This window comes from Mrakia frigida, assembly GCF_051309035.1.
Source record: "Mrakia frigida strain ATCC 22029 unplaced genomic scaffold BDY24scaffold_26, whole genome shotgun sequence".
In the NCBI taxonomy this organism is placed as follows: domain Eukaryota; kingdom Fungi; phylum Basidiomycota; class Tremellomycetes; order Cystofilobasidiales; family Mrakiaceae; genus Mrakia; species Mrakia frigida.
In genome coordinates, this window is record NW_027481255.1 from 385024 (window position 1) to 410446 (window position 25423).

Sequence of the window (25423 nt, forward strand, 5' to 3'; positions counted from 1 at the left end):
TTTCTTTCGAAACCCTGATTGAGATCCGAGCGAAAAGTACATCGTCTTCCGAATAGGTACAACTACAGCTCGCTATAAAACAGGGAAACCTGAAAGAAGATCAACCGCTCCGTCTCCCAGCTCTCACATCACCATCTCCGTCGCTCCGTTCGAATCAACACCTCCTCCTCCAGGCGTCGTAGGAGCGGAGCTCAGGGGACTCTCTCCTCCTCCAGGCAGTCCAGGGAAAGCCAACAGGGGATCCGGTACGGGTCCAGGTGATTCGGATCCAGCGGTGGGAAGGACTTGATCTCCAAAGACCTCCGAGAACCATGCTGGAAGTCGAGTCGCGTTCCCTCCAGCCTGTGAAAGCGAAATGAAAAGCGAACAAGACAAGGAAAGATTCAGCATAAGCGACGAGGGAGTAGTGAAGCGTAGCTTAGGACGAAAAGAAGACGGAAGAGAAGGACGCAGCGACGGAGGGATAAAGACTCACCTTCTTCAACACGAACTCTCTCAACCCAGCCTTCACCGCCTTCCCATCCTCCCTCCCCACAATCTCCATCAACTGATCCCTCGGCAGCTGCAGAAGAGCCGGATAACTCGACGTGCTGAGCATCTTGGCTACTCTGATGAATCCCTCCCAGAGCTGAGGCGACGTCCAGATCTTCTTGGTGATGAGGCGAGAGAGGAGGTTGGTTGCTACGAAGGGAGTGAGAGATTTGTAGGTTTGGACGGATTTGATGACCTGAGTTAGCGAAAGAGGAAGGTAAGGGTCAGCTGGTGGATCGGAAGGGAGTGAGGGAAGAGACCAGAAGGAGACGAGACGAACCGTTCGGAGGAACAGAGTGGGCAGGTCGGGCTCGTCCGAGATCTGTTGAAGTACGACTCCGAGGACTTCCGACTTGTAGATCTCCGTCATCGAGAAGCAGATGTCGATAGCTACAAAAATAGATGATAAAGCCCGTCAGCGAGTTTCGTCCGAAAAGGCGTCGTCCGTTCGTCCATCTCGCTCCGTTCAACTCACCTTCCATCGTCGGTTTCAAACCTCCCTCCTTCTCGAACCGATGAAGCAGCACCAGCAGCTCCGCCGGAGTGAATCTCTGACCGAGTCGCATCCGAGGAGTGTTGGGAGGAACGACGGTCGCTGGGGAGTCGACGAGTTGGAAGACGACTTGTCGAACGAGTTCTCGTTCTGGAGCTTTCCCGTTGAGGAGGGAGATGATTCGAGGGAGGTGTTTCTTGACTTCGGTCTAGAGGAAAACGGATCAAGTAAGAGGGGTCGGCGGCAGTTCGAGTGGGCGAAAGAGAGGGAGAGGGAATGCGGAAAGAAGACGACGACTCACCTTATCGAGTTCAGGAATGATGGGCAAGATGAACCTCGGATCCAGATCCCTCTCCGCCACCAGACTCTTGACGAGAGCCACGAGGGGAACCGAAAGCTTCACTCTGGGAGTATCGGCGTCCTTGGGTTCTGAGAGGATCTGAAGCGTTCGAAGAGCGAGGGAGTCTGCTCCTGGAGGGAACGTTCGAAGGAGAGTGAGGAGTTTGCCGTGGTTGGGACCGAGGGACTTGATGAGAGGAGCGAGGATTTGTTGGAAGGCTTCTTGTATGGAAGGGCTGAGGGTTCCGTAGGCGGCGAAGATCCTGCGAGGGAAAGGAAGAAGGAGGGTTCAGCGACGCGTCGAGGTCGAGAAATGAGAGGAGGGAAAGGAGCGAAAGAACGAGCTGAGACTCACTCATCCAAGAACTCCGGAATCTTCTTCGTGAGCGCAAACATCAGCTCGACATGCTGCCTCACCACCTCCTGCTCGACGGGCATCTCGAGCTTCACCGGGAGGTACTGGCTCTGAGCGATCTGATCGGCTTCCTCCTGCACCATCCCCGTCTCAGAGAGCTCCCCGTCCCCGTCCCCTTCCTCGACTCCCTCGACTCCCTCCATCTGCTCACCACCATTTTCACTCTCCCGATCTTTCGCATCCACACTCTGAAGTCGTCGCAGAACCTGAAGAGCGAACGTCCGGATCGTCGAACTCCAAGGTTTGTTGTCCGGGACCCAGGCTCGAACGGTTGCGATGGCGGGGTTTCGAGTTCCAGCGTCTGCGAACGGAAGCCAATGAGAGACACAACAGCCGTCAGCCGTTGATTCGATCAAAAGGGAAAGGGAGAGACAGAGGGCGAGACGACTCACCAGCATGCGTACACAGCTCCAACAAGTTCCTCAGCGCATCCTCTCTCAGCGGAGGTCTCTCCACCACCAAATCCCTCAACGTCTTGAGCCCCACCCGCCCTCGAGATCGATCCGGATCGGTACAGAGAGCTTGGAGGATCGAGAGGAGTTCGAGAGGGACGTCCGGGAGGTCGAGAATGAATCGACTGAGGCAGGTTCCGGAGAGGCGAGGAAGGTAGAGGTTGATGAGGTGAAGAAGGGAAGTTCGGTAGAGGGGTGACTGTGAGCAGGAACGAAGAAGGGGAGCGTAGGTCAGACGAGGTCGAAAGGGAGAAGATAGAGAACCACGATGCGACGCGACGAAGGAAGAGGGAACGTACTCGACGTTGATCCTCTGCCGACAACTGAGAATCGTTGTACCACTCTTCGTTAAGCCAGAGTGTCGCAAACTTGTACCTGAAATCGCCAAACCGAACGAAAGACGGCCGGACGCGTCAGCGAGTTCCTCTCCCTCTCGAGACACAACGAAACGAGTTCGAGACACACCTCTCCCCAAACTCCTCCGCAACAAACTGGCACAAAATCTTCCTCCTCTCCTCATCCTCCTTTTCACCCTCACTCTCGACGTCACCCTCAGCCTCAACCTTCACGCCCTCCCGCCCCAGCGACAACCCACCCCTCGTCACCAACCTCGCACCGAGCATCATCCACAGGTCTCTCGCAGGCGCACTGCTCTGAATCTCCTCGTCCTCCTCAGCCATCATCATTCCTCTTGAAGCAGAAAGGAGGGAACCAGCCTCCCAAATCCTCCTGAGCGCTTTCAGAGCGAGAGCTTGTCGAGCGGAGGACGAGAGAGGGGCTGGAGCGGGGAGGGAAAAGTTGGAGAGTTGGAATTGAAGAAATTGAGGGAGAGTGGTTGAGTTGGGGTTGGGGGTGGAGGTTGAAAGGGGGTGGGGTTTGGACGGGGAGGGAAGGAGAGACGAGGAGTCCTCGTCTTCGTCGAAGGGTTCGGAGTTTGGCTGTTGTTTCCTTTTTTTGTTCTGTGAGCCAGAGAAAAGAAAACGAAGGAGGGGAAAGAAGAAAAAGAGGAAGAGAATGACAGACAGGTAGGAAGAAGAGAGGGAAGGTCAGCGATGGGACGCGTCGGAGTCAACGGACGAGCAACAACGAAAGACGCCAGACGCAAGGCGTACCTTGACCATCAACCTCTCCAATTCCTCAGCTCCAACCTCCTCCCCTTCATCCTCCTCCTCCCCAACCATATCCATCGGGTTCAAAGCCTCCTCCTCCTCATCCAAATCCATCTCCTCCCTCTTCAGTTCCCCATTCACTCCCACTCTCTCGCTTCCAACTCCACCACCTCCAACCGCGTCCCTGAGCAGCACCGCCTCCACCGGCGCAGGTTGTATCGGCGCCTCGGGCAGAAGGGCTCTTCGAACTTCTCTGACGGCTTCAACGAGAGCTTGGTCGGATACGGCGGAGAGGTTGGCCATGAGCAGGTCGATGACTAGGGAGATAGGGAGGAGGGAGACGTTGTAGATCGAGTTGGTTGATGGTTGAGGTGGTGGTGGTTGTTGATAAGAGGGATGGGAAGGAAGAAGCGTCGGAGGAGGCATGCCTTGAGGAGGGAAGGGAGGTCGTCCTGGTGGAGGGAAGGGAGGGAAGCCCAATGAGGGACCTGCTTGCGATGGGAGAAGTGTAGGCGGTGGTGGAGGAGTGGAAGAGGACGAAGGAACGTCCCATCTTGGCCTCTTCGCTTTAGGAGGTTGCTGAGCGGAAGAGGACGAGGACGCGGCAGCTGCTGTTTCGTCGAGTTTCCGTTTCTGGATCTGAACTCTTGATTCCTCGAGAGCGAGCTTGTAGGCCGCTTCCATGCGAGCTGATTGGATGCTGAGAGCGGATTGGAGGACGGGTTTGTGGGCTGTAGCGAAGGTGGATCTGGGAGTTCGAGGAAGCGGGAAGAGACAGGTGAGTGAGCTCGACGCAACGAATCGACTCTCCTTTAGATCGCAAGGAGAAGACGACTTACTTCTCTAGATAGGACATGGTAACCTTGACGACCTTCTCTACACTCCTGATATCCCCTCTCGAGAGACCGTTGATAGGTTCAGGCGTCCATCCGGTGAGAGCTGGGATGAAGACGACGGCGAGAGCGGGACGAAGTTTGATGATGACGGGAAGGGTGTTGACGACCGAGGTGAGGACGTCGACGTCTCTGTGAAAGTCAAGGGAGATGGATTCAGATTCTAGGAGAGAGAAAGGACAAGAAAAACGATCAAGGGGACGAACGTCGAGGTGTAGAGAGCGAGAAGCATAAACTCGAGGAGCTTGTTCCCTTCAGCTTCGAGCTCGGAGACGGGGAGGAAGGGATGATCCGATGGGCATTGAGAGAGGTTGGGATCTGTTCCGAAAACTCGGAGCTGTAGTGGAGAAGTTTACCATAATGATGAGCTCTGGATCTCCTCGAGACGCGACGGAGGAGAAGGAAGGAAGGAGGAGGTGAAGTCGAGCTCACCCTTGGATCGTTTGGTCCTTTGGTCTGCACCAACACCGCCTTCTGCAAGAACTTGATAGCTTGAACTCTCAGACCCTTCTTGATAGGTTTGCCATCCTCGTCTAATCCGGTCGTAGCCCAAGAAAGGATGCGCTCCTTGACTTTGGAGAGAGTCGTCCAGATCGAAGAGGAGGTGGGGTTCGTCCATCTTGGAACGACGACGGGAGCGGGTCAGGGACGCTTCGAGCCCAAGAAGACTTGACTAGAAAGAACGCTGTACTCACAAGTATCTGAAAACGAGAGGATACAAGGACGAAAAGATTTGAACGAGGATCTTTGCCATCTTGAGTTGAGCCGTCGGAAGGAGGGAAGCGAGGACGTCCAGCGATTGAACGCAGACTGGCCGAGAAAACGAAGTTTCAGCACGGGAAAACCTTCAGAGTGGAGACCAAATCACTCACGTTGAGTCTTGATTTCTACCGACAAAGTAGATCTACAAACGGCGAGCTCCAAGAGCTAACAAACCGGCGAAGCGAAAGGTCAGCTCCAGCTCTCCTTCTTCCTTCCCTCTCTGTTTCCTCCTCTGCATCCCTCCTTCCCTCCTCTTTCGCTCTTCCCCCTCTCCTGTACAACTCACCTCGACCATCCAATCCGATATCAGTCCTGGTGCAGTCGAGAACGGAAGGATGTAGCCCACGATGGTCGGGATCTGGCTCGGTTGAAGCTCGAGAACAGATTTCGCTCGTTGAAGATGGCCTCGCTGTTCAGGTTCAGGAGCGGAGAGAGCGGTGGTAAGAAGGACTACTGGGTCCAAAAGAGGTGGTGGGGGAGCTGGAGAAGCCATCCGTACGAAAAGGAAGAGAGGAGGGAGAGGGGAGGGAGGGAGGGGAGGTCGACGTTGCGGTTCAAAGCTTCGAGCTCAAGCTCACCTCCCTTCTTTTCCTTTTTTTGCTCGACTGTTGTTTGGCTCAAATTTCAGAGTGGATGCTCCATGAAGTAAAAATCTAACGAAAATGCGGTTCTCTCGGGTATCCTGGTCGCTCTAACCTGGAGCAGCTCGAGCTCAAACCAAACTCTTTCCACCCTCCCAGTTGTATTCCGTCTTTCTCCGTTTACATCGCCGTTTGGAGTCTTTCAAGATATTTTGGAGTTACATGAGGTGATGAAGCTCCCTCCCAAACCTCAAATCGGCGGAGTGAGGCGTCGTTCGCTTCGTCCCACTCGTCTGATCATCAGTACGACGCGACGCGCCTTTCTTCTCGTTCAACCGCTCTTCTTCAGGGCACAGATCGTGATTTTTTTAGGCTGGAACCAGCCAAGAGAATGTCAGACACTCCTGTCGTCAACACCCGTGGCGCTATCTAGCTGCTCGAATCGAGGGAGACAGACGACGCGAATCCAGGCGAAGGGATTGCACGTCGCTGTAGTGATAGATCTGAAGTGAAGAGGGATAATAGAGTCGAGACTCTAAGTCACATCAGCAAACTCTGAGAGGTCCTCCCATCGAATGCAGCTCAGGAAATGAGCGAAAAGGACATCGTGAAGAAGACTAACGCGACTCGAACCGAACTCTTTTTCCGACCTGAATCTTGGAGAATTCCTCTGCACAGTTTTCTCTACCCTCAAATGCTCCCTATCGATCTACATTCCCTTCTTCGCTTCAGACTTGAGATCCGAGAAAATACTTCATATCTTCCCTCGTAGAACGCGCAGACCTCCGGCCCCTCCGCGCCGCTCCTCCGCTCCTCTTTCTCCCTTCAATCCTTCTTTCCCTCCTAGACCCGCACCCACCACCTCCTTTTTCTCAACCATGTCCCTCTCCCAGTTCTCCGCTGCTTCCCTCTTCGACGTCTCAGGCAAGGTCGTCCTCGTCACCGGAGGAGGATCAGGTCTCGGAAGAGCCATCGCTTCTGCTTGTCCGTTTCCCATCATCTCTCACTCCCTCCTTCAGCCGTTCCCTCCCCTCCTCTCTCTTCCCTTGCTTTCGTCCCTCGCTGACTCCTTTCCGCCTCTGGCTTGGTTCGCTTCTTTAGTCGTCGCCAACGGAGCCAAAGTCTTCATCACTGGACGACGACTCGACTCTTTGCTCGAAACCAAACGACTCATCGAATCTGACCTTTCCTCCGTCTCCAACGCCGGATCGATTGAGGTCTTGCAAGGAAGTGTTTCGTCTAAGGAGGATATCCTCAAGATCAAGGAGGCGTATGTGAAGGCTGGAGGAGAGAGACTGGACGTGCTTGTGAACTGCGCTGGTGAGTGCCCGAAGAAAGAAGCAGAGGGAGAGGAGGGAGGAGGGTCGGAGGGCTGAAGGGATGAGCTGACTTTTGTTTCGAGGGCTTCTTTTTGGGACGACAGGTGTGATGAAGACCATTCCTGTCAAGTACGATGTGGACGATGTGGAGAAGCTCGAGGACGCGCTTTGGAGTCCTGAGTGGTGAGTGCTGTCTCTTTGGAGGGAGGAGGAGAAGAGACAAGCCGAGCTCACCACACACACCCTTCCTTCCGTTCTCCGTTCTGCAGGTCGGATTTCGATGTTTCGTTCGCGTGAGTGTCCTTTCATCCTCCTTCTTTTCTTCCTTTCTCTACTGACTCGGACTCTCAATGGGTACCTCTTCTCAGTACCAACATCACTGCCATGTACTTCGTATCCGTGGCTTTCCTCCCTTTCCTGCGACTGTCCGACTCCCCTTCCATCACCAACATCTGCTCCATCGCTGCCTACTCGCTCAGCAGGAAGGCTGGAACACCTTCATACGGGCCCAGTAAAGCTGGAGGTGCGTCGTCTTTCTCTCTTCACTTCGTATCGTTTCCTCCGAGCTGACTCGAGAACTCGACGGTCGCCGGTTTTCCCCTCGCTTCGTTTGTTTCGCAGCCGTTCAACTTACTCAACAACTCGCAGCTAGGTTCATGCCGTTCAAGATCAGAGTGAACGCTCTTTGTCCTGGACTCGTACGTCCATCGCTTCTGTCTCTCCCTTTCTCCCTCCCTCGCCCTCGCTGATTCGTTCCCTTCGACTTTGTTTTCATTCAGATGCCCTCCGAGATGACCGCCAAGACAGCCGCCGAAATGGAGGCCGGTCCTCTTGGGCCCACCATCGCTACCATTCCTCTCAAGCGAGTTGGACACGAGACGGAGATCGCGGGACCGGTTTTGTTCTTGAGCTCGAAGGCGGGAGGGTACGTAGATGGGTCGGTTCTGGTTGTGGATGGGGGGAGGTTGATGGTGAGTTCTTTCTGTCCTTGTTCGAGAGGGAAGGGGGAAGGAGGGAAGGAGGGAAGGGAGGGCAGGGAGAAGAGAGGAGGACGCGTTCGAGCACGGCTGACTTGTTTGATCTTTGATGATCGTGGTGCACAGACTATCACTGCTACAAACTAGAGGGAGGAGATTGTGCGGCAGGGGTCAACTTTCCATTAGGCCTTCGTTGGTTGTTGGTAGTGAATGAGTTGGTTTCAAGCTCGAGCTGAACCGGAAAGGTTGAAGCAAAGACGAGAGCTTCGACCGACAAAGAACAAAGTTCGCTACATCACGTTGGAAAAGCATCATATCAACCGAACTTGAGCTCTGAGACTAAGAGCCTCAGTGAAATTTGTGATTGAGGTAGTCTATCAGTCGAACGAAATGGAAGTGTGAACGAGGCGTCGACTCCGCTGAAAGCTGAACGCCAACGACGACGCGTCTTTCCACGAACTGACAGCACCACTTCGAAGACCCGGAGCTTAGAATGAAGCATTGGAGGGAATCACCGAAAAAACGAGGCGGGAGCGGAACCGGAAGCAAAAGAGAAGGCGAGGACGGCGACGCGACGAAGGATCAACAGCAGGCACACCTGGAGAGGGGCAAGGCCACTTGAGAGAAGACGGTAGGGATCGTATGAGACGTATCAAAGCTAGCTATCACGGAGGATGTGTTGTCGAAGCCTTCGAGGTCGGGGCTAGAGTAAGAAGGGAGGCGTCGGCGCGGGAGCGAAGAGACACAAGAAGTCCTCCCTTCCACAGCGAGCTGCATCTCGAAGAAACCAACTACCAGACCTCCGGGGAGAGCTTGTGATCAAGAGTAACATAAGTGAGTCATGAGATATAAACGAACGAACCAAACGAGCGAAAGGAGAACCGAAACCCTCGATCCAAAAACCAAACCAAACCCAGACAGAGCGAAAGAGAGCCGAGGGTTTAACCGTTGACCTTCTTGGACCTTCCGAGACGCTGTAGGAGACCCAGAGAGCATGAGAGTCAGCTCGAAGCTCGGGAATCGAGTCCTGAGGAGCTCGAACGAAACGAAGGGAGGGAGGGAGGGAATGACCTTCTTCATCCTCTGGAGCTTCTTCGCACTCATCCTAGCCGCCATCTCCTCCAACCTCTTCTTCTCCTCCACACGAAGCTTCCTCTCCTTGGTAATGGTCTTCTTCCTGTAGAGGTGGAAAGACAAAGGAACGAAAGAGAAAGTCAGCTTTGAGCTTCGAGCTTCCGACCTTTTGAGCTCTCCTCTCCCGCTCCTTCCTTCCTTCTCCGAGCTCGCACACCTCCCGACGAATCGAGCACACGGGAAAGTGTGAAAGAAAGAAACCAGGTACTAACCTCTCCTCCTCAGCGAGCTTCTCATCCTTCAGCGTCTTCTCCAAGAGCTTGATAGCATCCTCCTTCTTCCTCTTCTCGACTCGAGCATCCCACGACGGTGTCTTGACTCCAGCAGGAAGGTTAGAACGCCTAGCGACGACACGAAAGGACAAAGAGTCAGCTCTCAGCTCTCATCTCCCCTAGTAGAACCAGCTCAAACGAAAAGCTTCAACTGACCTGGTAGCGGTCTTGGGCTGTTTCCAGAACTTGCCCGAGACTCGACCTCCTGCTGATTGACCGACGGCGAGCGTTCGTGGAGGAGTAGAGGTGGAGGTGGAAGCTTCGACAGCGAGGCCTACGGAGGAGGTCGTCTCGGCGTGGGCGGGCATCTTGGTGGGAGAAGGAAGGAAAAGAAGAGGGAGAGAGAGTTGGGAGGAGAGGAGAGGAGAGGAGGGAGGGAGGAGAGCGAGCGAGCTTCGAAGAATTAGCTGCTGCGCCTGAAAAGGTCGCTCTTTCGAGAGGTGAGAAATTTTGATCTCGGTTGGGAGAGGTAGGGGACGGATAAGGTTTTTAATCTGAGCTAAATCTGAGCTCTTGGGGAATCGGGAGAAGGCAAATCTTTGAGAGAAGTGAGGGGAGAGAAGTCGTCGCGAGTCGCTCGTTCGTCGGTTTCTCTCTTGAGCTCTGTGTCCAGACATCACGCAGGTAGATCATGAAGAGACCAGAAAAGTGTTCTACGCCTGATTCGTCGCGCTTCAATATCCTCCCCCGTGGAACAACCCAAGAGGAGGGCCTCGTTCAACGGAACGCACCTGGTCCACCCTCCTCCCTGCTCCCCTACCACCGATATCGATGTCGCTGAGCAAAGTTGAGAGTCTTTAGGACCAGATCGCTTACGATGTATCTACTTAACTTTGAATGAGCGAGCGAGGAAAACAATAGCAAGAACGACAACGAAACCGCCAAACCTCAACGCGTCAACTCTTGCCCTCTCCCCTCTCCCTGTTCTCTTCTCCCTCCCATGTTATTTTTCAAGTCTGACCACTGCGCCTCTTTTGGCTACCTCCTGCTACCATTGACAACCTAATCCTGTAGGGTAAACAACAACAAGGGCTGGAAAATGACGACTTGCGAGCCGTCGAGCCCCCTCTCTCTCCAGCCAGCTTCTTCTCCCAAACCATCTCCTCCTCTCCTCCAACTCTCATCGTCCTCCCTCCCCCCCCAACAAACACCAGGAACCCGTTCCTTTCTTTCCCCCCTTAGCACCACCGACTCCAATCGTCGTACCAAGCTACGAACCCCAATCAGTCCTCGCGTTTTCATTTGAATCATGGGAGATACAGGAGAGGTCAGTTTCCTTCGTTCCTCCTCCCTTCTTTCCCTTTTGCTTCTTCTTACGAAGAAACGAGCGAACGTAGCCGTGCTTTAGAAAGACGATTACTAACTCTCTTCGTAAGCAGGTTGATCAATGGATTGCTCAACTGCAGCAGTGCAAGACGTTGAGTGAAGCGGATGTGAAGAGGTTGTGTGAGAAGGTTAGTCCGCGTGCTCGTTCTCGTTTGTTCTTCGTTTGAGGTTGGTGGGTGGTAGGGAGGTGCTGTGGATGATGGGCTGGATAAAGCTGGAGGTGGTAGTGGTGGTGGTGGAGATAGGAAGAGAGGGAGAGCGAAGGGAGGAGAGAGATGAAGGGGACGTGATGGAAGGAGGACGGAGGAGGAGCGCGGACGAGATGGGACCGTGGAAGAGAGAGCACACGGTTGCGATAGAGTAGACGAGCATGGGAGTACAAGAGTGAGCATGAGGATCCAGTGCTGATCGCTTCTTTTACCCTTTTCTCGTTCTTGTTGATCTTGCCTGGTCGTTTCAGACCCGAGAAGTCTTGATGGAGGAGTCCAACGTCCAACCCGTTCGATGTCCCGTCACCGTCTGTGGAGACATTCATGGACAGTTCGTGAGTACCATCTGCCTTCTTTTTCGCTATCCCACACCTGTGGCTCTCAAAAGAGAGAGGTATGGGAGGATGGGGAACGAGTCCCACGCGCTACCGCTGACTGTCTCTCCTCCCTTCCCCTTCCTCCTTCTTCGCTTCGCGTTCGTTTTTCGTCCCCCAGCACGATCTCTCTGAGCTCTTCCGTATCGGAGGAAACTCTCCAGACACCAACTACTTGTTCATGGGAGATTACGTGAGTCTTTGAAGATCGACTTTGGGGAAGGAGGAGAGGAGGCAGGAGCTCGTTTCCCATCCTTCCTTCCTTCCCTTCCCTTCGCTTGAGCTCCCATCTCTGACGCCTCTTCGTTCTCTCCTTCCCACCTCTCCCATCCTCGTCTACGGCTCTCTGCACCCATCTCACTCCATCGAAATCCACTCCACCGGTCTTGTCTCCTCCTCCAACTGACCTCGACCTCCTCCAACTCGGGCTCAACCTTCCTCGCTCCTCTCCTTCAGGTCGATCGAGGTTACCACTCCGTTGAGACTGTCACCCTTCTCGTTGCTTCAAAGCTTCGGTACCGAGACCGAGTCACGATTCTTAGGTAGGTCCACCAACCCCCTTCTCGACTCCCACGAGCTCAGTTTGTTGACCCCTTCGCCTCGCCTGCTTTCCCTTCGATCAGGGGAAACCACGAGTCTCGTCAGATCACCCAGGTCTACGGTTTCTACGACGAGTGTCTTCGAAAGTACGGGAACGCCAACGTCTGGAAGTTCTTCACAGACCTGTTCGACTACCTTCCTCTCACCGCTCTGATTGAGAACCAGGTTCGTTGCTCTCTCCCTTCCCATTCCCATCTCACCCTTCCGAAGCTGACCCTCGTTTCTCCCTTCCTTTCCTTTCCCCTTCCTCTTTTCATCTTCCGGAACGATTTCAACAGATCTTCTGTCTCCACGGAGGTCTCTCTCCTTCCATCGACACCCTCGACCACATCCGCTCCATCGACCGAATCCAGGAGGTGCCTCACGAGGGACCCATGTGCGATCTGCTCTGGTCCGACCCTGACGATCGATGCGGTTGGGGTATATCCCCTCGAGGAGCTGGTTACACCTTCGGACAGGATATCAGGTGCGTTCACATCACTCCTTTGGTGGATGTGGGGAGCTGAGGGAGGAAGGAGGTTCGAGGGAAGGAAGGAAGGGAGAAAGCTCGAAGCTGACCGTTCGTTCATTCTCACCTGTTCTTTCAAACCTTCAGTGAGGCCTTCAACCATTCGAACGGTCTGACACTCGTCGCTCGAGCTCATCAACTGGTGATGGAGGGTTACTCGTGGGCTCAGGACGTGAGTCTCCTCTCTCGCTTCCCTCCTTTCCTCTTTCCTCCGTTCCGCTCGAGCTCACCATCACCTCCCCTCTCGTTCGCCTTCGCAGAAAAACGTCGTCACCATCTTCTCAGCACCCAACTACTGCTACCGATGTGGAAACCAAGCCGCTATCCTCGAGGTCGACGACGCCCTCAAGTACACCTTGTGCGTTTCGTTCTCCCTTCGTTTCGTCTGCTGCAGTCGAGCTGACTTTCTCTCCTCTCTTCGTTCACGCAGCCTGCAATTCGACCCAGCACCCAGGGCGGGAGAGCCGTTGGTTTCGAGGAGACCTCCTGATTACTGTGAGTTTCGCGTCTCTCTCAACACCCCTCGTTCCTCGCCCAACTCGCTGACTCTCCTACTTGGCTTCGGTTCAAAACAGTCCTGTAAACAAAGGAAACCCTCTCATCATCAAGACTCCCGTTCGACCGTTCTATATACTCTCTTTTCTTCCCTCTGTTTCTTCTCGTTTCTTTTCGCCTCTTCTCGCACGCATCACGAACCCGAACCCTTCATCCTTCCCCTTTGCCTCGCTCCCCTCTAAACTTGTCGGCTTGCCTTCTCGCTGGACTGCCCTTCTCGTTGCGGTTCTCTATCACTATCTAGTCCCCTTCTTCCTTTGGTGCTTTGCGCTTTGCGGTCGATCGAGAGCGAGACGAGAGGAGGAGGTGGGCTGGCTTCGGGTCGGGAGGTTCTCTTAGATTACTAGTATACCCCCTGCCTTCTTTCTTGCTCTTGCCCTTTCTCGTGCAAGAACGAAGAGAAAGAAATCAACACCAAGGGAAAAAAAATAAGAGGCGATTTGGCTCCGAGACTCGCAAGCTCGAGCTCAACTCTCCTTCCCCTTCCTCCTTCCCTCTCAACACCGACCGTCCACCCCAACGAAGCGACATAAACGACGTGATGGAAGCTGGTCCTTCGTCCCTTTCTCTACCACCACCAGAAGCGACGACACTGAGTCCAGAGAGAGAAGCGAACAAGCTGAAGTTTGAATTGGAGTTGGAGGTGAGCTTTCCCTTTCCTTCCTTTCCTTCCTTCGTTCGCCATCTCGCTCACTGATTCCCCACTCCCCCTCGCACCCTGCTTCTCTCCTCTTCATTTCCATCTCCTTCACCTTCCCACCCTCCCGCTTTCGTTCGCTCCAACTCAACTCGCTCAGATGCTCCACGCCCTCTCGAACCCTCACTACCTCCTCGAACTCTCCAACACAGGCCATCTCGAGTCGGAAGCATTCTTAAACTTTATCAGGTATCTCGAGTATTGGGAGAGGAAGGAGTTCGTCAGGTTTGTTATGTGAGTGTCAAAGGGAGGAGCAGCGTCCGAAGGAAGTTCAAGCTCAAACTGTCCCTCCCTCCCTTCGTTTGCTACACTCACCAGATACCCCCACGCCCTGCACCACCGCCGGCTGCTCCTTCTCGAACCCTTCCGACAAGCTCTGAGGACGAACGGACAGGAAGTGGTCGGCAAGCTCGCGGAGGGGCAGTTCCAGCATTGGAGGAGTTGGTGAGTCTCGAGTCGTTTTGCGTTTGGTTTCTTCGAGGAGAGGGATGGGGGGATGAGAGATGGGAGGGAGAGCGAGATGAACTGACTTTGGTACTTTCGTTTTTTTGGGTTGGCAGGCGGTCGGAGAAGACGAAAGTCGTGGCGACGTCGACAGAGGGAGGAGGGACGGAAGGGACGGGGGAGGGGGTTGCTGTTTGATTGAGATGTGGGATTTAACGAACTTGATGACTTTTGGATTCTTTGGTTGACGAGGAAAGAGAACGGACAGCTGATAAGGAGAGGCGGAACGAGAGGGAGGAGAGGAGAGAGGAAGAGGGAGACGCGTCTTCTCTTCGTCCTCGATGTTATGCTCCTGCTCGTTTCTGGGAATGTGAGATGTGGTTCCTGGAGGAAGAAACGCCACTGAACTACGTATTCAAGCTCTCTGGCTTGGATCTCAGGCGTTTTTTCGAGCTCGAGCGAAGGACCAAAGCGCGACGCGTCGCTCGTCTTTTCTTCCCTCCCCTCTCCCTTCAACGATCCACTCTCCGCATCCCACACTGTGTCATCTACTCTCGATAGATCAACCTTTCCTCCTTTCATGCATCTTTATCTCTCTTCCGCGCGTCGGCGTCGTCGTCGCGTCCTCTCATCCTCCTCCTCAGCTCTTCATCCCGCGAAACCTCGGCTTCGCATCGACTCTCGCTGGGGATCACTCCTACAGTTAGTCTCAATCGGTTCGTCTTGAGTGCGTGGAGTGGTCAGCTTATTTGGAGAAGTGCAGACACGGGGAAGGGGAAAGAAGCGACGAGAGAAAGGGAGAGACGCGTCGCTCTGTGTCTCTCTTTTTTCACTTCTTTCGTACCATTCCTGATGAGTCCGCGTACGAATAAGAGCTTTCTTTTCATCCCTTCACGTTTTCTCCTGCTTCTTTCCCTTGCTCTTCCTCTCCCTCCAAACCGAGGCCAGACGCGTCTTCTTGTTGAACGATATTTTCCCTTCTCCCTTCTCATCTCGACCTCTCATCAGAGAACTTGCATGAAAAAAGGGTCTTGCTAGCTCGGATGTTGGTTGTTGAAATGAGCAGGGAATCGAAAGAGGACACTTTGCTGCTCGATCGACGGATGAAACGCTGAGTTTCCGTTCCTTTCTTCTTCCCTCCCTCCCCCATTTCTCTCCACTCGTTGCTTTCGTTTGATTCCCCTCTTGATAGTGAGGTTTGTCGCTCCCATGCTCTTCTTATTTCACGGAGATCGGGGGAGCGGACGGCATCCTCCCAAGAGGCAAACACCTCCAAATCACGTCGCCCGCTGGCCTCATTTCTCTCCCGACTAGAGTCAAGTCTGTCCTGGGGATCCTTCTGTCCATCGCTTATCCCCTTCCTCACTTCTTGTTACGAACAGTCTGAGGTGGTTGGACGTCTCGTCAAAGCTGTAGGTCCGTCTTGCCCACTTTCGTCGAGTTGCGGTCGACGCGACCTGATCACTTCCTCTTTGTTCTCTCTGCTCCAGTTCGAGGGATAATATCGTTCAATCTCCACTTAGGTATACTTGTTTAGATAACTGCCTGTTCAATCTCGGAAGTCTAAAGCCTGAAGAGCTGACCTCTCTTCGACGTTTTCTTTTCTTCCCGTTGTCGTCGTCGCTCTGGCTCACTCCTCACCACAGCTCTCAGAAACTATCTCAGCCGTCGGTACACTGCTTCACGATTTATGCTGCATGTACTAGTTTTCGGGATCTTCAAAGGCGGACCTGCGTCTCTGCGAAGCGAACCCAAGAGCGAGCTCGACCGTCGACGCGTCGTCGCATCTGCTCTGAAGTTTCCTCCCTCTCCTTTGCATTTCCTCTTCTTCTCGACAAAAAGACAGCGAGAACGAGGAGCGTAATTTTTTTTCTTTCTTTCATATAGCCCGATTGAAAAGCGAGGATCTACTGCAAGACATCGGAGTTTGAAACACTTTGACCTTTAAGGTCAATGAAGAGCACGAGCCAGCGCTTCCCTCCTCCGACCTCATCTCTCTCTCTTCTTCCCCTTCGTCCCCGTTCTTCTGAACCAACCCCTAAGATCAGTGGGCCGTCTCTCATCGACCAGCGAATTTTGATTTTCGGTATAATCGTCGAGGTCGTCAAGGAAACACTCGAGGTCGAGCTCCTTCGCTCTCCCTCTCCCTCTCCCTCCCTTCCCCTCCGCCAAACACCCTCTCCCCGCCTCCGTCCGATATCAGCTTCAGCCCTCGCCTTCGTTGGAACGTTCTTGACCTCTGAGGTGGAATAAATCCCCACCAGTGAGTCCACTGAGCTCTTTCGCTTCTAGGAGTCGAGCTAAGGGAGGAGGAAGGGAACGAGAGCAGCGAGCTTCGACGTCACTTCGACCCTCCTCCCTTCGTTCTCCTGGCTCCCTCCCTTTGCCCCTCCTTTCGCTGACTCGTTCTCACTTGTCCTCGTTCCAAAAGTTCAGTTCAGTTGTCCATCTGGTTAAAGGAATCCCAACGTTCCCTCGTCCAAGCAGCAAGAGAGGACCCTTGACCTCCTCCCCTCTCTGAGATGGCTCCCCCTTCCTCCTCTGCCAACGGTCATCTCAAGCCCCTCCCTCTTCCACCCTCTTCTTCACCACCTCGATCCAACCATATATCCCTTCCTCCAACGTTCAACGTTCAACCTCTCCTCTCCTCTGTCGAACTCTCCTCTCGACCTCCAGCTTCCTACTCTCAGCACCTCTCCTCCCTCCTCACTCAATCCGTCACTGCAGCGTCCCTCAAACCAGAAACATGGTCGCAGAGTCTGGTGCCGTCGATACTGGACATTCCGTTCTCGAAATGGATAGATCCTCTGAGCAAAACGATGAGGGAGCATCCTCCAGGGAAGGCGAGGCCCAGCTCAACGCTCCCTCCTCCTCCTCCTTCGACGACGACAACGGACGACGCGTCTTCCTCCTCGACAGCAACAGTGGTCCCTCCTCTTCTTTCTACGACTCCATCACTTTCTCAGCAACTCGCAACCTACCTCCCTTCCATCCCCAACTTCCAACCCTACCCGTCTCCATCCCCAGCAGACGACGACGACGCTCCTCCTCGAACTCCTCTCAAACCTCGAGCTCATCACCACCAAACAGTTCCAGGAGCCTTCTACCCAACGTCACCAACCTCCAGCATCTCCTCACCCGTTCCATCGCCGTCTCCGGGGAGGAAATCCGTCGATTCCCGTGCTGAACGAGTCGAGGAAGACGCGATTCGAACGGTGGAGATGGACGGCAAACGAGTCGTTCTCGGGATTTCAGTTTACGTGATGGAGCCGAGGGAAGGAGAGATAGATAGGGTGGAGTGGGTAGAAGGGAGGTGGGCGGTGGAGGAGGTGTTGGAAGTTGGGAAGGAGAGGGAGGATCGGGAGGGAGAGGAGGGGAGCAAGACGCCGACCAAGGGAGGAAGTGCTGGAGGAGGAGGGTTCGATGGATTGCCCGGTTCTGGAGGTGGTGCCCTGGATTTGGGATTGATGGGTGATGGGAAGGAGGCAGTGGCGATACAGAAGGACGTGGTGGAGGTGAAGGAAAAGGGGAGAGGGAAGGTTCTGTTTGGGTTGGAGAGGTTGGATCGTGAGTCGTCTTTGCTCGCTCAATTCGAAGAAGTAGGAGTAGAATAGTCAAGCTGATCACCTTTGCGGGATTTTGGTAGAATCCATCGATCCAAAGGAGTACTACCTTGTAGGAGGCACGCTCGTCGTTCATGGAAGTCCGGACGCGTCGACTCTGGCCTCCCTCGAGAAGGTTCTTCGAATCGGAGTGAGTTTTCTACTCTGCCTTTCAATCACCCCCTTCCCAACTGATCCCAACGTTTCCTCGTTCGATCCAGATCTACACTCACCTCTCCAACGCTCTCGAACTCTCCCTCCTCGTCGCCCACTCTCGGAAACTCGATCCTCCAGCTCCCACACCTACCCTCTTCCAAGCCTTCCCTCCTCCAGTCGAATCTTCTCGGCCTTCCTTCGACTCCGACTCGGATGGAGGATCAGACCCACGATTTAAAGCAGCAGGAGGGAGGCGTCGAACTGGGGCAGAAGGAGGGAAGTGGACGAAGACGTGGGGAGGTTTGATCGGAGCTTTGGTAGGAGGAGTGAAGTCAGTACCGAAGAAAGGACGGTTTGGACTTGGCTTAGGAGCTCCGGGAGGGAAGGAGAGACCTTTCTCTTCCCTGTCGACGGTGATGGTCGAGCGGCCTGACGGGGAATCGATTTCGACGTCCGCGTCCTCCTCTCGTTCAACTTCGACCTCGACGACTGGACTCTCGACACACCGAGATGGATCGGTCACGCCTACGAACCCTGCTACTCAAAGCGGCGGTCAACCTGGAATGGACAAGTTTACCAAGGCCTGCCTTCAGATTCAGTCGACGATCTTCTCGACCTCACCCAACGTCTCGTTCCCTCCTCCTCCCTTGCTCGTGCGATTACGAGGTCCGTGCCTATCTCCTCATCCTGCCTTCATCTATTTCCCACTGACTGATCATCTCGTCTTTTATTGATCCTCTCGACCCTCCCAGAAGCCGAATCTCGAGCAGCTCTCGCCCCAGCCGCAACGACTTCGTCGTACCTCACCCGTCAGGACGCGAGCGCCGTTGCAATGGAGTTTGGAGACGATGGAAAGTCGAGTGATTCGGAGAGGGTGGCTGCCGATGCGAGGAGGCTTGGAGAGGGAGGAGCTGGAGTGTTTAGGTTGACGGGGGAGGCGAGAGTCGGAATAGGGAGTCTGATGGTTGGGAATGGGAGTTTGGCTGCTTTTGGACGACATCGTGAGTCTTGAGACTTCTGTGCTTTGTATACCAGCTTTTTGTAGAAGCTGCTATCGTCGGGTACCTGAACTGACTAAACTACGTCTTCGTTCGTCGGTGTAGAATCCATCTCGGTCCTCTACCAAGTCCTCCCTCTGCACCATCCTTCCCTCGGCCACCCTTCGACTTCTTCCTCTCGACCCAACTCTCCAGGACCTCTTCGTTCTCCCCTCCTTACGCCCAACACGCCCATCACACCCGGAACTCCCTCTCTCCCAAGCACTCCGCCCGACCATCCTCCTCCCGCCTCCTCCTCGCCCTCTCCCTCGACTTCCGAACCCTCAACGACCTCAGCCATCCCTTCTTGCGTCCACCCCTGCTGGAAAACCCTTTCCTACTTCTCCTACCTCGCCACCACCTCCGACTCCGTCTCTCCCTCCCTCGGATCTCTCGTTCGATCCATCGCCGCCGAAGCTCGAAACGGAACGCTCTGCGCCGCGAGTGGATGTGGACGGCTGGCTGCCGAGGAGCACAAGAGGATCTGGATGCATGCAGGAACAAGGGTGATGGCTGGAGCGAAGCTCTTGAGGGATAAGGAGAGGGAAGAAGAGGAGGAGGTCGAAGGCGTGCTGGTCGAGAGAGCCGAGGGAGCAGCGGGAGGGGACGAGAAGGAACGGATCGACTGTTGGGTGGAGTGTTCGGAGTGCGGTGCGAAGACGGAAGGGAGGTGGATGAGCGAGGCTGCTGGGTGAGTCTTATCATTATCTTTCACGGGTAAACTGGAAGACTGATGCGCGTCTGTTTCTGCTTCGTCCGACAGACTCTTCTCCTTCGCCAAATACCTCGAACTCCTCGTCTACGCCGACTCCGCCTACTCCAAGGAACTCTGCTCTCACACCCGAGCCTCTCCAGCATTCTTCTCACCCGCTTCCACCGCTCATTCCTCTCCTCTCCTCCGGCACTTCCGACACAACGGCGTCGTCGTTTCGTTTTCGGTCGACGTCTTCGACATCTTCGAACTCAAACTCGGAAAGTTGATGGTCGGACCTTCCTCAATTCCGAAGAGTGGATCGGGATCGGGAGTTGCTGAGTCGGAGGGGAGGGAGAGATTTGCGATGAGAGAGGTTCAGAGTGAGATCGAGGAGTTTTACGTCTCGTTGGAGAAGAGGATGGGAGCTTTGGTGAGTTGGTCTCCTCCCCTCGTTTATCCTTCTCGAGCTGAATCTGTTTTGCACTTTCCTCTCTATAGAAGTCGCACCTTCTCGGACCCATCTCCTCTCCAACTTCCTCCCCCAAAACTTCGACTCCTCCTCCTCTCCCTCCCAAAGAACCCAACGCCGTCGCGTCCCCATCCTTCGCTTCCCTCCACAAACTCTCCCTTTCTCTTCGTCAGGACGAGTCAACCGTCATGGACTCTCTTCGAATGGCCACGCCTTCGAATCTCAACGAAGCGAGGAAGATCTTCGTCGACAAGGCCAAGGAAGCGAAGGCTCGACTCGAGAGCTGGGAGAAGAAGCACGCGTCGGATCTTTCGACGCTGAGCATCGGGAAGGCGGACTTCCAGGAACCGGATTATCTCAGTCAGAGATCGGTCCATCTTCTTCCAGGGAGTTCGGTTGTCTTGAGGGAGGACGAGCCGGCTTGTGAGTACGAACGTCCCTCTCGAAGCTGTCACAGCAAACGCGTCCCGACCTTTCCTTCTTCGCTTTATTTCGCAGCCATCATCGCTCACATCCTCGCATCAGAAGACTACCATCGAGAGCTCGCCAAACTTCGACCGGCAGGAATCTTCTCTCAACCTTCGACGCCTCGGATCGAAGAGCCCTCCTTCTACCTCAAGCCCGTCCCTCCTCAGAAGGCCACAAGGGACAAGGATAAAGCTCTTCCCCCGTCTCCTCCAGGCTCGTCGGACTCCATTTCTGAAGCAGCAAACCCTTCGACGACGACCGTCGACGCTTGGACTCTCGAGATCACTCGACCTGAACCACCAAGGGACCTCGGAACGGCTCTCCTCTCTCTTCGAGCGATCTCGAAGAAACCAAGCACCGGAACAATTTCACTCAACGCTCCAGGACTTCTTCTACCCAACCGGCTCGGAAGCCTGTCGAAGGGATCCGTTTCGAACGAGCCGACGCTGTCGCTGGTGGGCGGAGTCGAAGCGAAGATGACAGATGAAGGGAAGGGGAGCTCTCTCGACGGAGGAAGCTCAGCAAAGCTGTGAGTGTCTTCTCTTCTCATCTCTCCACTCGAATGTCGAATGACGATGCTGACTCTTGATCTTCTCTCCCTTCAGGCTTCGAGAGAAGATGAAGACCTCCGGAATCGAACCTCAATCTTCCCAAACCCTCAGTCACTTCCTGGAATCCTCCCAAGACTCCACCAGCTCCTCCGCTTCGTCGTCCTCCAGCTCAGTCGATAGAACCAGCAGAGCTCCATCCTCCTACAACCGACCCCTCTCCGCTCTCTCAGGTCTCTCGGACTTCAGTCTCTCCTCCTCCACCTCCCCAGCCGCTCGGGAAGTCGTCACCACGATCTATCATCAACACGGTCGTTCCGTAACTTCCTCTTCGACGGACAGCAGCGTAACCGTCAACGGGAATCGAGACGACAAGGGAGAAGCCACCATCGGTCTCGGTCTAGGTCACCCTTTGTCCGAATCTTCGACCTCGACCTCCAACAGCGCGACGAGCATCGCTCCTTCTCCTCGTCGAACGACACCTCCGTCAGCAGCTCCGTCGAGCATCCTCAACCTCAACTGGGGAGCCAACAAGGACGATTCGTGGACGAGCTCGCTCACGTCGGGGATTGGGAACTCGCTCTCGTCGATCTTGGGGATGGGGACGGGAAGCTTCAGAGGGAAGAGTTCGAAGGAACCTGCTCCCCGAGCTTCGTCGATTCACAGTCTACTTTCGGCGGATAACTCTAATGCTATCGAGGAGAGGCCCCATATCCAGGTCAGTCTGCATCCCTTCGCTCCCTGGCTCTTTCTCGGTTGACGATCAGTCCGACATCGCTGATTTCTTCGTACTCGTCCGTAGTTCGCCTACGCCATCGGAACAAAGCTCAAGATCTCCTGCACCGTCTTTTTCGCGTCTTCATTCGATGTCCTGAGGAGGAAGCTGGGAGTCGAGAAGGCCATCATCGAGTCGCTGTCGAGGACGTCGAAGTGGGATGCTCAGGGTGGGAAGAGGTTCGTCGCACTTCCCCCTCTGTCAAGCTTCGACGCGTTGACTGACTTCGTTTTTCAACGACCGCTTCGGATCTGCAGTAAGGCTCTGTTCTTCAAAACGCAAGACAGTCGATACATCGTCAAGGAGCTGATCAGCAAATGGAACGTGAGCGACGTTGTGAGTGGTTTTCTTCTTCCTTCCGAGAGAAAAGCGTTGGCTGACTCTATCGTTTTCTTCATCCCTTCGAATCGTTCGAATGTTACAGCAAGCGCTTCTCGAAATCGCTCCTTCCTACTTCGAGTTCATCAACGGGACGTCGACCAAACCGACTGCTTTGGCCAAGATCATTGGGTGAGCTTCTATCTTCCCTTCTCGGCTACTGTCTGTGAACTTACTTCGTCTCTCTATTCCAACCAGCTTCTACTCGTGCAAGAGTGAGTCTCGCCCGATCTCGTCGACGCCTCTCGTGCTCTTCGTTCCGTGCTGACATCTGCCCTCCCTTTCCCCCTTCAGTCAACAACCTCGAAACCGGAACCTCAACGAAACGAGACCTCCTCATCATGGAGAACATCTTCTTCGACCAGGAAGTCTCGAGATCCTTCGACCTCAAGGGGATCACTGGTCGACGGGTCAAGACGATGGCAGGCTCAGCTCCGAGCGACGTTGGGCATGATCAGGAGTGGGTGGAAGGTCAACAGAAGACCCTTCTCGTCGTTCATCCTCATTCGAAACGGATCTTGAAGGAAGCTTTGGCGACCGACGCTAAGTTCTTGGTGCGTCTCGCTCTTCTCTCTTCTACCTTCAGCCTCGTTGCTGACCATTCTTCTTGATCCCTTCCCTTTCGCAGGCCGCCAACTCGATCGTCGATTTCTCTCTTCTTGTAGGAGTGAGTTCCTGAGACTCACCCTCGCGTCGTCTTCGAAAAGGCTCCTTGCTGATCGTCTTTTCTCCTCTCTTCTTCACAGGTCGACGAAGAGAAGAAGGAGCTCGCCGTCGGACTTGTCGACGCAATCGGTGCCTTCACCTTCTTCAAGGCCCTCGAGTCCAAAGGGAAACAACTCGCTTCGAAAGGTCTCGCCAACAACAGAGGGGCGGCAGGACAAGTCACCGTCGTGCGTTCCCTCCTCCTCCGTCTTCGTCCGTCTCATATCACATAACTGATTCCGTCCTTCTTGTTGAACTCCAGCTCCCTCCCGATCAGTACGGAGCTCGATTTGAAGCTGCGATGGACTCTTACTTCGTCGTGAGTCGTCCCCTCTCCCTCCCTAGCCGTCCTCCATCTCGACTGACCTATCCCTCTATCTCCCCCTTCCCAGGCCTGCCCCGACAAGTTCTCTGCACCTATGCACCCTCCATCGAAGTCCAACGGTCACAACAAACCTCCCACGAAGAAGGACTTCGCCGTTCCATCCGTTTTCTAGCTCGCCCCTCTCCTCTTCCCCAACTTACGTCTCGTTTCTCCTCTTGCTCCACACCTGCATAGCCTACGGTCTCGTTTGCTTTCTATTTTCTTCTTACACACCTTGCATACTCTCACAAACCCACCCAAACACACGACGGATTCTCTCTCTGTACCCTACGCTTCTCTCTCTTCGTTTCACTTCGTTTCACTTCGTTCGCTCTTCTTCACGACCCTTACGATACTCGTCACGACCCGCGGATCGTGCTCTCCCCCTTTCTATGGTTTTATATCCACTTCTTGGAACCTGGTTCTTTGGTGGGGGTTCGAGCAGAAGGAAGATGAAAGCGGAACGACGCCCGATTGTGAACGGTGGACGCGACGCCGGCAGGATTTGTTCGATGTCGGGAGGATTTTCATTCTTTTATCACCTCAACTTCACTCGTAGTTTGCCTTTGATACCAGTCAGACCTCTACCAGAATTCCCTTTTCTCAGCGGAAGGAGAACGACGAGAGGGAGCGTCGAGCGTCCAAGCTCGCAACGTCCACCACGCCCTCCCTCCCTCCCTTCCTTCCCTTCTCCGATGGATCAAGACGAAGCCAACATCGACCCCTATCTTCACCTGGGACTCACTCCAGCTGCTACTGAGAAGGATATCAAGTCGGCTTACAGGAAGAAGTCGCTAGGAGTTCATCCAGACAGGGTAAGCTCACCTCCTCCTCCTTCCCTCCACTAACCCTTCGTTCTTCCTCTCCATCCCAGCCCGTTTTTGAATCGCTGACCTCTCTTCTTTCTTGCAACCGATGAACAGAACCCCGATAACCCTCAAGCAGGTAAGTCTTCAGCTCCTCTTATCCTTTCTTCAGCGAACGAGCTCATGAGAGTCGAGCCGAGAAGGAGGAAACGAGCGAGCTCACGATCCCTTCCCTTCTCTCCCTTCTTTCTTTCCTTTCTACAGCCCATCAATTCCATCTCCTCACCGTCTCTCAAGCACTCCTCCTAGATGGTCCCAAACGAGCTATCCTCGACGTCAAACTCGAAGCAGCAGCCAAACGAGCAGAACGAACGGCAGGCCTCGAGTCGAGGAAACGAGGGATGGTCAACGTGAGTCCCTCCTAAGCTCACTCGTACAGAGAAAGACCAGCACACTGACCTCCCACCTCTCTTTATCTCTCTGCGCGTGCCTTATCGAACAACAGGACCTCGTAGCTCGAGAAGAAGCCTTCAAGAAAGCCAAATCCTCCGCCACCTCCTCCTCCTCCGCTTCAACAGCTCAAGAAGCCTCCGTCCAATCAGCAGGTCGGAAACTCCGGGAAGAAGCAGCAGCAGCAGCCCTAGCAGCCGACGATTTCGCTCGCTCAGAGGAGAAGAGGATCAACAAACTCGCGTCCAAATCCCAGTCCAACTCCTCCAACCGTTCCTCTTCGACCATCACCGACCTCGACGTAACCCTCCGTCTCTCCCTCCCTTTACCAATCTTCTCCCACCTCGTTTCGGAACCAGGAGCACTGGAGAAGTTCCTGCTAGCCAAGTACGGGAAGGTGGATACGGTTGTGCTGAGGGAAGGGAAGGTGAAGAAGAGTTCGAGTTCGAGCTCGAAAGCAGGGAAGGAGCAGGCGACGGCTATGGTTGTCTTCGAGCAGAGCAATCTAGGAGGATGCTGGGCTCTCTGGGAGGATTGTAGGAGTGGGAGAGGAGGATGGGAAGGGGTGAAGGCCAAGTGGGGGAACAAAGGAGTGGAGCCGGAGTGGGTTGGGAGGTTGGGGAGGGCGAAGGAGTCGGCGGCTGCTTCATCAACAACAACGACGGCGGAACCGAGCCTAGAGTCGACGGGATTCACTGGTTTTGGAGGTGGGAGCAGAAGTAGTAACGGTGGGGTGCCGTCGTTCTCGTTCGATCCAACATCAGCAACGGGAGGAGGAGGACCTTCGACGGCTCCTCCTCCTCCGCCGGAGAACTACGAGAGCTCGACGCTGTTGAGGATGAGGCAGGCTGAGAGGGAGAGGTTGGAGAGGGAGATTAGAGAAGAGGAGATGGAGGATGGGGAGTAGCGGTTTGTCTTAGTGCTACGTAGACTTAATCTTGACGAACGAACGAACTCGACGCGACGTTCCTTCGCAAGACA

The 25423-nt window shown here is 54.5% G+C and overlaps 7 protein-coding genes across 7 annotated transcripts; 5 read left to right on the forward strand and 2 right to left on the reverse strand.

Moving 5' to 3' along the window:
* Positions 1-25: 25 nt before the first annotated feature.
* On the reverse strand, positions 26-5535 carry BDY24DRAFT_443300 (Symplekin tight junction protein C terminal-domain-containing protein). Its single transcript, XM_076644753.1, has 16 exons — positions 5281-5535; positions 5105-5159; positions 4928-5042; positions 4665-4851; positions 4439-4569; positions 4179-4364; positions 3343-4087; positions 2696-3189; positions 2530-2605; positions 2171-2429; positions 1719-2079; positions 1326-1626; positions 1007-1232; positions 812-921; positions 476-727; positions 26-342 (listed from the first exon to the last, which is right to left on the reverse strand). Exons 1-16 carry the CDS (start codon positions 5485-5487, stop codon positions 124-126), a joined length of 3924 nt encoding a protein of 1307 aa, XP_076494583.1. The 5' UTR covers positions 5488-5535; the 3' UTR covers positions 26-123.
* An 895-nt stretch (positions 5536-6430) lies between these two features.
* BDY24DRAFT_396713 (SDR family NAD(P)-dependent oxidoreductase) lies at positions 6431-8096 on the forward strand. The gene is made up of 8 exons (XM_076641481.1): positions 6431-6559; positions 6677-6895; positions 6999-7077; positions 7164-7187; positions 7263-7417; positions 7516-7592; positions 7674-7865; positions 7998-8096. Exons 1-8 carry the CDS (start codon positions 6454-6456, stop codon positions 8016-8018), a joined length of 873 nt encoding a protein of 290 aa, XP_076494584.1. The 5' UTR covers positions 6431-6453; the 3' UTR covers positions 8019-8096.
* Positions 8097-8694: 598 nt separating this feature from the next.
* Positions 8695-9628, reverse strand: CGR1 (Cgr1p). The gene is made up of 4 exons (XM_076641482.1): positions 9434-9628; positions 9218-9346; positions 8943-9048; positions 8695-8845 (listed from the first exon to the last, which is right to left on the reverse strand). Exons 1-4 carry the CDS (start codon positions 9583-9585, stop codon positions 8813-8815), a joined length of 420 nt encoding a protein of 139 aa, XP_076494585.1. The 5' UTR covers positions 9586-9628; the 3' UTR covers positions 8695-8812.
* Positions 9629-10354: 726 nt separating this feature from the next.
* On the forward strand, positions 10355-13349 carry BDY24DRAFT_396718 (serine/threonine-protein phosphatase). The gene is made up of 11 exons (XM_076641483.1): positions 10355-10544; positions 10657-10731; positions 11064-11147; positions 11308-11379; positions 11643-11728; positions 11810-11951; positions 12065-12252; positions 12382-12466; positions 12555-12652; positions 12725-12789; positions 12870-13349. The coding sequence occupies exons 1-11, from the start codon at positions 10527-10529 to the stop codon at positions 12875-12877; spliced, it is 921 nt and encodes a 306-aa protein (XP_076494586.1). The 5' UTR covers positions 10355-10526; the 3' UTR covers positions 12878-13349.
* SOH1 (mediator complex subunit SOH1) lies at positions 13350-14255 on the forward strand. The gene is made up of 4 exons (XM_076641484.1): positions 13350-13492; positions 13647-13780; positions 13865-13990; positions 14107-14255. The coding sequence occupies exons 1-4, from the start codon at positions 13391-13393 to the stop codon at positions 14186-14188; spliced, it is 444 nt and encodes a 147-aa protein (XP_076494587.1). The 5' UTR covers positions 13350-13390; the 3' UTR covers positions 14189-14255.
* A 1952-nt stretch (positions 14256-16207) lies between these two features.
* Positions 16208-23449, forward strand: BDY24DRAFT_138862 (1-phosphatidylinositol-3-phosphate 5-kinase). Its single transcript, XM_076636065.1, has 19 exons — positions 16208-16253; positions 16422-17557; positions 17637-17743; positions 17814-18414; positions 18501-18749; positions 18852-19476; positions 19549-19909; positions 19978-20371; positions 20447-20945; positions 21022-21682; positions 21767-21918; positions 21997-22075; positions 22164-22249; positions 22316-22332; positions 22412-22671; positions 22746-22784; positions 22864-23010; positions 23085-23141; positions 23215-23449. Exons 2-19 carry the CDS (start codon positions 16513-16515, stop codon positions 23317-23319), a joined length of 5484 nt encoding a protein of 1827 aa, XP_076494588.1. The 5' UTR covers positions 16208-16253; positions 16422-16512; the 3' UTR covers positions 23320-23449.
* A 381-nt stretch (positions 23450-23830) lies between these two features.
* Positions 23831-25421, forward strand: BDY24DRAFT_396725 (J domain-containing protein). The gene is made up of 4 exons (XM_076641485.1): positions 23831-24001; positions 24110-24131; positions 24257-24402; positions 24498-25421. Exons 1-4 carry the CDS (start codon positions 23882-23884, stop codon positions 25347-25349), a joined length of 1140 nt encoding a protein of 379 aa, XP_076494589.1. The 5' UTR covers positions 23831-23881; the 3' UTR covers positions 25350-25421.
* Positions 25422-25423: the final 2 nt, after the last annotated feature.